The following is a 10,257-nucleotide window of genomic DNA, read 5'->3' as shown; positions in this document are numbered from 1 at the left end:
CAAAGCAACACTGAGATTTTTTGGTTTATTTTTGTGTAGCAGACTGAAATACTGCTTTTAGCCAAAGGCCAAGGACATAAAATTTAAAATGCAGCCGTGGGGCATGATAAACAAGTCTAGGTATATATTTCTGAAGCTTCCATCGCTCTGCTTTAAATAAATAAACAATGAGGGAGCAAAGCCTGGACTTTCTGGATGTATGCATGCTTCCTTTGTAAGACACCCTCTATTGCCAATATTGGTCAAGTTTCTGTTCAGTGATAGTGTAAAAGGTCATATCAGAGACAGAGTAATAACAATGTCCAGCATTCATCAGTTGCATTAATACTGAGTGTTTTCAGATAACCGGTGGAGACCTGTGTGTTTGGTGGTTTACTGTCACATGACAGCCCGTTATGAAGTGTGGATTTAGGACCCAAATGTAGGATGCAGAATCAGACAAAAGTTAATTCACACTGCACCTTTAATGCAGGTGGATCCATAAGGAAAAACACACAGAATCTAATGGTATCACTTTATAATATGGCCCATGACAAAATGTTTAATTCCCCTAGACTCAAATAGAATTTAAACGTATTTTATTTGAAATTATGATTATGTTCATGATTGCGATTAAATTGGCCTACAAAGACTTATGGGTAAATATACAGTACTAGAATAAATGGTTAATTATCATTATTATAGTTAAGTTTTACCCAAAGAAGAAATAATTATACCGTAAGTAATAGTAAGTACTGTGGTTTTTTTCAGGAAATAATTATACTGCATAATTTCCTTGCATGTGTGTGTTGCGTGTTGCATTCTATGTGGCACTTTAGAGACAGTAACCGACACCTTTTCACAGAGAAGAAAGAACTTTAATTAAATATAGTGAGAGTCAAAAAGTTATTTTACACTTCAAAGTTCAAAATAATGAGAAAAAAATCATCATTATCATCTTTACAGTAGTTTCCTCTGTACTCTTCCCCTCCATACTGATACTGCTGATAACGTGTGTGTAGAAGATGCCCACCACTCTAAGCCCGAACGCAGACAAGCCATGATAAATGGTGTTACTTTTGTTAGACAAGTGCTTTGGATCTTACTTCCTTTAACAAAACGCTCTATTTAGACCTTCCTGTACAGGTATTTATATATGTACTATTAAAAAAAGCAACAAAAAAAACATTCCTCGGCTTTTGAACGTCACTTTTCTTTCAGAGGAAAAAGATGACAGACAGTCACACGCACTCACAGGCACTCCAGAAACAGAACAGTGGTCACCAGACCCATATTTGAGATAAAATAAATAGGTGGCTCATTTGATTTAAAGGGTAAGTGAAGGGAAAGAAGAAAAAGAGGGCAAACATACAGATTTAATATTGCAGGGGGAGGGTGAATGAACAGAGGAAGGAAGCAAAGAGAGGACATAAAACCCGCTAAAGCAGGAGAATTTTCCTTTATCCCTTTCAGCCTTCATTGAGCAACTTTGTTCAATCCTAAAATCCATCAAATGGAAGACAAACACGAATAATCATAAGGACATATTCATAAACACTACATCTACATAATGCAACAAAAAATGGTGCTAACTGTAACAAGAATGGTACAAACGACATGACAAAAAGAAAAACATCCGCCTCCTAACGCAATATAAAAGTACACCATGGCTTGCTTTAGTTTGATTGAAATTAGCAGTGGAAGTATGGCTTTTAACAACAGACACTATAATACAAAAACAAATAAGATTAATTTATAACATTTTAATCGTGACACGAGACAAATAAAATAAGGAACACATCTGCGGCTCTACAGAGGCGATTTTCAGGATTTTCCTTCATTTTTTCAGGGATTTTTCTTTTGCTTCCTGACATCTCAAAGGTTAAATTTTAAGACATTCTACTTGATTTTTTTTTAAGTGTTTTTAATCCCAGTTGTCGGGTTTTGCTTTACTGACTTACTGGTTACTGCCCCTTGGCTGAGGAGGTGAATGTAAGAATTGAAGCGTTTTAAGTATGTTCTTCCCTGTTTTTTTGTAGTAACATTATGGCATTCTAGGTCCACATCACCCCAGGCTATAATTACAGATGACATCTGTATATTAAATAAGTGATTTTCTGTTCAGTTCAGAATCAAATTCATTTTCAGCTTTCTGTTTGAGGCAATTGCCAAAAGTGATGTCACAACTGCTGGAGCACTCTTTTAGTGTCATTTCAGCTTGTCATACACTTGTCGATTTTTGTACCCAAGGGAGGGGATGGGAGCAGGTTGAAGATATGAGTGAGAGATTCCCAGACGAAGAGAAGAATGAGCTTGAAAAGATGAGACTTTCCAGAGAAAACCTATCCGGTCGTTAAGTGATGACATGACGAATCCTACTTCCGGGCCTAAAGTAGTCTGCATTTAATATGGCTTTTGTGTTGTTAACATGTTTAATGTTATGTATTTTCTTCTATTTAATCTCAAAAAGCTCCTAAAACAGTCAGTGATCACTGTTGATCTCCCTTGGCTTTTATTACCGCTAATCATTTATTTAAGCTCAGTTTTTAAAACCTTAGGATGTAACTACAGCCCAGCCCATGCAGCAGTATATGAATGACTAACCTCGTATTGTGGATGGATTATCTCAGTTGTTCTCCTGGCTGAAGTTTGGTCCTTTTACAGCATCCTGCCATGCGATTACATTTGTTCCTGACCACCCAGAACACTCACGTTAACTTTTATCGAGTGGGAAAAAAAGTTAGCTTGTTTATATTATGCTAACATAGCTGTGTCGCTAGCGGTCACGTATCACATCATTATATACCAGCTAGCCAAACTTCAGTAACCCTACAAACGTCACTACTGTTTAGTTTTCTGTCTTCATTTATGTTGGAAGTGATAACAGAGCTGTACGTTTTAATTTGTTTCCAAAACTCCACAGTCAGGACATGCTATATTGTATTTAGATAGAAGCTAGCGAGCTACCTTCCTGCTAACTTCTGACTCCGTTAAATGTCATAAATTCCGTTTTCATGGATGCCTGGATGTTAAACTCGGTTGTTACACCTGGTAGAGCAGAACACTGATCATTTTATTAAAGATGAAAGACTTTAGACAATTTTTCAACTCTCAGTAATGCCATAGTGATCGTTTGATATATGGACCTGCAGCGGAGTTTAGGCCCAGACACGGCTAGTGACGTCAGACCAGTGTTGCCAACTCCTCAGTAAGGAAAATCGCTATTGGTTGTCCTAAAAGTCGCTAGAAGTCGCTAAATGACATCATCGCCTAATTTGCATATATGGTCATGCTAATCTAATTGTAACCTATGTTGTTGGAGAGAGAAATAACATCGTGGAAGAGACATAAAGTGAGTAAAAAACGTCCTAAATGCATTTAGAGTTTATTTAGAACTACAAATTAAATTTCTTTTAGCAATTATTGTTTTTTCTTAATGTCACAATTCCAACCCTGCTCCTTTACCCGGGCTTGGACCGGCAAGTGACCGGAAATAGGCACTCTGGTGGAGTTACTTTGTGTGTGTGTGTTTATAAGTAGTTTTAAACCTTGTGATCCACAAAACAGCATAAGAGTAAAAGAGTAAAAGAAGAACTGACTGCATTACAGCACCCGCTGCTTGTTCAGAGTAAAAGAGATACGCGCTTTCACGTCTTTTTTAAGGGGTCTGAAAACTCGCTAAATATAGCAATAAAGTCGCTAAGTTGGCAACACTGCGTCAGACTTAACGACTGGATACCTACGTCATGGCTTTTTGCAAATGGCGGGACCTATCATTCAGGACGAGCACCAATATAAACAGTGACTGGGCCGTTGTGACATCACATTTGACATGTTACACAACCAGTGCAGGGACCATAAAGCATAAACCTGGCTTAAAGATGTGCTTGTGTGTTAAGCACAGACAGATAACTTAAAATGGCATTTTCATTTTTTATGATGTGTGACAAGAAACATCATATTAATAATTGTGGCGTAAGACTGTTTAAGCATAAATGTCTCAAAAAGGGCTTTGGCAAAAATAACATATTTTAAGACTTCAAGACTGTAAAAAACACACACACTGCAGCTAGTTTTTACACAGCGGGCATTTAAGACATGTTGCTGGCTATTTGTTCTGCGCTGCAAAAAATGCCATTTTTTTATACCTCAGGTCACAAACAGTGCAAAATACTGAACCGATGAGTCATCTGAATGAAACATAAACATCAGAATTACAATATGACGTCCCTATCAGGATTACACAATATATCAGGTTTTTTTTTAAATGATGTAACAAAACTATGAATTACAGGTTAGTGATGTCGGCGATCCTTTCATTCTCTATATGTGCATGCACAACTTTTTAATCATTAGTTATTGTTAATTTCTTGCTCTCCTGTGTGTTTTGTCCTCTCCTCCTTCCCTCACCACTAACATATTGCAGCAGTCGGCTGCCACTCCTTAAGCATGGTTTGGCTGGAGGTTTCTTCCTGTTAAAGGGAGTTTTTCCTTCCCACTGTCGCCAAGTGCTTATACATAGGGGGCTGTCTTATAGTTGAGGTTTCTTTACGATCTAAAGCCCCTTGAAGCGAATACTGCTGTGATTTGATGCTATATAAATAAAAATAAAAAACTGAATTAAAGTAACGATTAAGCACAAATACAACTTGGTTCAGGTGGAATGAAGAGCATTTCTTTGTTAGTATTGCATGTTTTCTTGACCTATCCTAGAATCACACTTGTATTACTGCAGTCACTACAAAAACGTAAGCTTTCTTCATTTGAGCGCAGCTGCTGAAAGGTCTAATGTTGCTGTTCTTCTTGCAAGGACTCGTTGGCATTTGTTTTCACAAACACTTTTTGAAAAAAACGATTGTTCTTAATCCTCAGTTGCAATGTTTTGAACTTGACATTTGTTGCAGCGCAGCACTTTTCCCACTCAAGTTTCAAATCAAACTAGATGAGAAAGCAGGCAAGGAAAAAAGAAGCACAATCTGATTGGCCGGCTGATAAAAAAACAAAAAACAAAATAACAAACACAGCAAACCAAAAAAACCAAAGAAATATTTTTCAATTATGACAAAACTCAAGAAAACAAATCTCACACATCTAAATAAAAGTCTAAATTGCAGCAGTCTTTTAAGACATGTCCTCCCTCTCATAGAGGTCTCTGCGGCTGTATGCGTCTCAACCAGTTGCTGTAACAGGGATAATTGAGGGTAGGGGTCAAATCCTGAGCAGTGAAGCTGCTATTGGCACACAAAAATAATGTACTACTGTGTGGGAAAGGATCTGTGATCATTTGTTTCCTTTTTACATGCATCTACTGTCAAATCTATCTTCTACTACAAGTGAAGCAAGTCTGTTGGCTGAAAGACTGAAGATGCAGGACAGATGTATGTAGAGGAGGCTCAAAGTAAACTTCTTAAATGGCTAAAACTGGAGCATCAGATGCGGATAAGAAGCTTCCTCTTTTTTCCTCTTGGCGTGGCAAGGATTTGGCAAAGAGAAGTGAAAGCGTGTGTGAGTGTGTGTCTGGTTTGGCTTGTCTGTGTTGGCTGGATTTGACCCTGTGACTTCATCATCATTTTGACTCATCATCACTTCATCATTATCAGGTATGCTTCACATTTTACTCCTTCATTAAAGACAAAACTTCTTAAATAGAAACCACCTCGTGTAGGTTACAGTTAGAAGATGATTATCACACATAAACTGTTGCGTGAAAAGAAAAAAAAAGTCAACAAACACTCATGGGAGGAAGTGGATTCTCTCCAAAATAAATACACTTCCTGTGTCCTTGGAGAGTTGTAAGAGGCGTGGCCGTTCTCCTATAAAAAGCATCAAGGTGTACAAAGTCTAAACAACTTATTTTCTTGCAAACAGTTTGTTTTTTGTTCTTCTTCTTTTTCTCTCGAAGTTGTTTTGTTGTGTTAGAAAGGGCCTGAGTTGGGTTTGTTCCTTCAAATCGGGACAACTCCTTCCATCGCCGACCAGAGTCAGACTCACACTGAAGCCTCCACCACGATCAGTGAGAGTGTGCTTGGTTCAACTCTCTCTCTCTCACTCACACACGCACACACAAAATCATGCACACACACTTTTACATGGGTGGGACGATCATTCCCGGGATTGCTGCTGGGTGGGAGAAAGAGAAAAAAAAGAGAAAAGAGGGAGAGGAAGGAGGGGAAGAGAAGGAAAAATTAACTGTTAAAAACACAGCCAAATATTTCATCATCATAAAAAATCCCCCCTTTAAATACATCAATATGTTTTCCCATCTGCGCAGCTGTGTGACCGAAGCGACATTTAAAACATCAATAGACAAATAAATCAGTAAAGTGGTGCGGGGACGCATCTTTTAAGCTCACACACATTTAATTATGCGCAGCAACAGTTGGCATATTTTAACTGTATGTTTGTACGTGTGCCTGACAGATTGCATCATGGCATGTGCTGCCTTTAAACCCGAGGGATGGGTGTCAACATGTGAGAAGCAGAGCTCAGCCCAAAAGTGACACACACATACATGTCGCACACACAGAGCCGCGTTTACATCACTTCAGAGGACATTACTTTGGACATTATGTTCACTTCCTGGAGAATTACCCCAACCGTAACCACAACTACTGCTTGCCTGACCCCTACCTTTGCCCTGCACATTATCCTTGGTGGGCCCCTGTTGCTTTGAATACAGAGGTATGTTCCCATGAAATGTGCACAGCAAACTGGAGAAATTATTAAGTGAACAGTTTTTTATTTCACAGTGAGTGAAAACTATCAAGAAAAAAAGGATTAATTTATTTTAGTACCAGCATGACAAAATTGTTTCAGTAAAACCTCCAGTTTTTTCCTTTCAGTCACACACACACACACACACACACACACACACACACACACACACACACACACACACACCATGGAGCAGGTAGACTGACTGTAAAAACTGTCAAGAGAGTCGAACAGCTGTCATTGTTGATCGCTCCCTAGTAAGCTGCTAGTGTGTGATCACCCAGTGTCTGTGACAGAGGAAAGTGTGTGTGTGTGTGTGTGTGTGTGTGTGGAGCTGTAAGTGGGATGTGTTTATTTCAGCTGTGCTTTGAGGCTACGCTTTGAGTTCCCACACCCCCGCACATGCTCACTCTACACACACGCTCACATACAGCTACACAAAGCCAGTGATGTTGAGCAATAAATTTTCCACTCCAAATGTCTTTTTTGGGTGGGGGTCTTTGTAAATATCTAACTTCCCATCTTTCTTCCCAGCCAATAGGAAGACAGGGAGGAGTTACCCAGCAAAACAAATTTCTTGATCTGTACACGAGAAGAATGAAGAGTTGGCGATGAGGCGGGAGAGAGGGAAAGAAAAGCCGTACAAGGGTGAAAAAGCAGGAAAGTGTTTGCGCAATCGTTCAGTGGAAGATGTGAAACACGGCAATGGTTGCTTCAGTGAAATTAGTTGAGTAAATGTTCCAATGTAATGAGTTAACAGAGCTGAAGGAAGAATCAGTAGAGGAACATACTTCAGGTGAAGGCCAGGCCTTGTAGAGAGCTGGCTGTTGAGTACTTGCTAGAGTCCACAAATGTTTGATCTGGTAGAGAGAGGAAGGGAGAAATGATAAGGGAAGGGTGGCAGTTCAGAGGAATAATAAAGAGGGGAGGTTAGAAGTAAAAAGAAAAGACAGGAAAAAGAACTGAAAATGTTTTAATCCAAACTATTAAGCAAAACAAAAATAAAACTTAGATACAATAGTTTAAAGTTTAAAAAAAAAAAAAGCTATTTAAATAGTTTAAACGTGGCGTTCTCAAAGTTTTGGTCACTGCTTGCCAATTTACTCTTAGTTACACAGGCCTAGAGACAGCCTGTTGGCAACCATGGCGCTGCTCCCAAAGAGGTATTAAGGTTTCCAGATGTGACAAATGCGCACTTTGTCTGCCATATTGGACATGATACATTCTTCAAATGGCTAGCAGTGGTTGCTGGAGGTTGGTGACTCTCACAAATCACCAAAGTTATTGTTGTTGTCGGTAGTTTTTCACGTTTGTCTGCAAATACTTGCTAACTACTTGCCGAGTGGGAGTACAACGTGAAAAAGTGCAACACAAAATGGTAAAAGAAGGTTTGCCTTCAAAGTAAAGGTTATACCTGTAACCAATATGGTTCAAAACACGTGACATTTACTTTAAAGTCAAACAATCGCCATTTCCAGTTTGCGTTACACTTTTCACAGTTTTGCTACAGTTTGGAAAGTAGCTGGACGGTGTTTGTAGACAAGACCGTCTACAGCAGGGGTAGGCAACTCCAGGCATCAAGTGCTGGTGTACTGCAGGTTTTAGATCCCACCCTGGGTTAACACACCTGAATCAAATGATTAGTTCATTACAAGGCCTCTGGAGAACTTCAAGACATGTTGAGGAGGTAATTTAGCCATTTAAGTCAGCTGTGTTGAATCAAGGACACGTCTAGTTCATGAAATCAGTCTATGTGACTGATTTCAACTAGGAACAGGCAGCAACCTCCAGAAACGTTAAACCAGCTGGTTAGGTAGCACATACCTTTCCATAGCAATGGCAAGCTGGCATCAGTTTGCCAACTAGTCTCTAGGCCTGTATGGCTGAGGCCTTGGGGAACCAAAAATATTCTGAGGGCTGCAAATGTTAACATCCAACACAGTTATTTAGCGTTTGTCTGATTTAGGGGAAGGTGGCTGTCATCTTTGTGGTTGTTTATGGCGTTTTAACCTTTATAGAGACTGCAACATTTCTTAATAGCAGCTGTATTTGTAAGTGTTGGATAATGTTTAGTCTGCTATGAAACAGAAGAGAAATGTTGCCTTGGTCTCATTCTGAGCTGCTATATAGCACAATGTGACATGAGCTAGGACTGAAAGAAATACAGCATTGGATTATTTTCTTGTTGCACTTGCAGCTTCATAAAATGCTGCCACTGACCCATTAACTGCACTTTTATAACACTGAATTAAAGTTCCGCGTTTACATTTTCCTTCCTTTTCCAGTCATAAACTTATGTCGGTGTATAAGGGCTATTCTAAGTGGCAAGGGACGAGAACTTTCCAGATTCAACTTAAAGCTTTGGAAGGGATATTTTTATTATTCAAAAGTGGCAAAGTTAAGAGAGGAGAATTAGTTTAGCATTTTTTAAGTTGGATAAGCCTCATTACACCACAGATATTGTTGCCTGTAGTGTTTCAGGCCTGTAGCGCAGAAAAGAGAAAATTAATACTAATGAGTGAAAGTCATTTTAGCCCAGAATCACCTTATTACCATAAGCATGCAGACTCTCGAGACTCTGAATTGAATCTATTTGGAATAGCATTGTACCCATTTTCATTACAATCCAGTCAATAGCTCTTCCGTTATTTCACTAATAAACAGGAACGCCACAGGGGATGTTGGGACCAGTTTGGACCAAAGAAACTCATTAATCTAAAATATTTAACCCTAAAACAGTGTGTGCATGTGCTCACAATGCAGTAAGGATCTGAGAGGAGTTAGAGGATGATGTGACAGACTAGTTGAAAAAACAGGAACGAAATCATCCTAAACTCATGTGCTGGGGAAAATCCTACCTCGAAGCACCATATGATAGACTAACATGCTAAATTACCTTGAAGCCCGTTGCCGTTGGCACTGGTGCAGGAGGGTGGAGGGGACGACGAGGGCCTGACTACCGGAGCAAAGGCGGACTTTTGTTTAACTGCTGCTGACACCATGTTGGCTGGAGAGAAGGAGAAGACACCAGAAGAGGAGGAGCAGTTGGAGGGAAGAGAGGTGGAGGAGGCCATAGTAGGACTGGATGGAACAACTGGAGAGACAGGAGAGAGCAGACAGAAATTAAAATAAAAATGATTAAAGCTTCAGAAACTAATAGTTGATTCTCTTTTGAATGAAATGGGAGCACCTTCTTCCCTATTTGAGATATAAAGTGTGCTCATGGTGTGCAAATACAGGCAAAATTTGCTTTTCATTGTAAACAAATCAGGTTCCAGAGTTGTCAGATGTCCATCTATTGCATGTGGCTTAAAATGAACTTCATGGGAAGTGTCACCAGATGGTTCCAGTCTTCCAGTTTACTCTTCTCAAACAAAAAAATCTCGCTTCTCTCTACGTGGCTCCACTCTTCCCTCCCTCTCTGCTTTTTTTTTTTGGTCTTTCCTTTCTGCTAAATGGAAATGGGATGCAATTAACCAACAGAGGGAGAAGAGGTGTGGCTGTCAGATAAAAGGCACTCTGGGAAGGAGGGAAGAGATGGACGGAGGACAAAATGGAGCGATG

The 10,257-nt window shown here is 39.5% G+C and overlaps 1 protein-coding gene across 5 annotated transcripts in view; it reads right to left on the bottom strand.

The window, feature by feature from the left end:
- Positions 1 to 835: 835 nt before the first annotated feature.
- LOC309715940 (transcription factor COE1) overlaps positions 836 to 10,257 on the bottom strand; it is a 92,124-nt gene continuing 82,702 nt past the window's right edge. For 2 of the 5 annotated variants that reach the window (XM_082549455.1, XM_082549457.1), the window contains exons 15-17: positions 9,590 to 9,787; positions 7,485 to 7,553; positions 836 to 6,099 (exon numbers count right to left, since the gene is read on the bottom strand). In XM_082549455.1, coding sequence (XP_082405581.1) covers positions 7,486 to 7,553; positions 9,590 to 9,787 — 266 coding nt within the window. In that variant the 3' untranslated portion in view covers positions 836 to 6,099; position 7,485. The remainder of the gene's footprint in view (positions 6,100 to 7,484; positions 7,554 to 9,589; positions 9,788 to 10,257) is intronic. The other 3 variants (XM_082549456.1, XM_082549458.1, XM_082549459.1) reach the window with 3 other exon arrangements.

The sequence above is a fragment of the Aulonocara stuartgranti genome (genome assembly GCF_965226115.1).
Source record: "Aulonocara stuartgranti genome assembly, chromosome: 10".
NCBI lineage: Eukaryota > Metazoa > Chordata > Actinopteri > Cichliformes > Cichlidae > Aulonocara > Aulonocara stuartgranti.
Note: the sequence above shows the minus strand (reverse complement) of the source record. Positions and strands in the feature narration are given on the sequence as shown.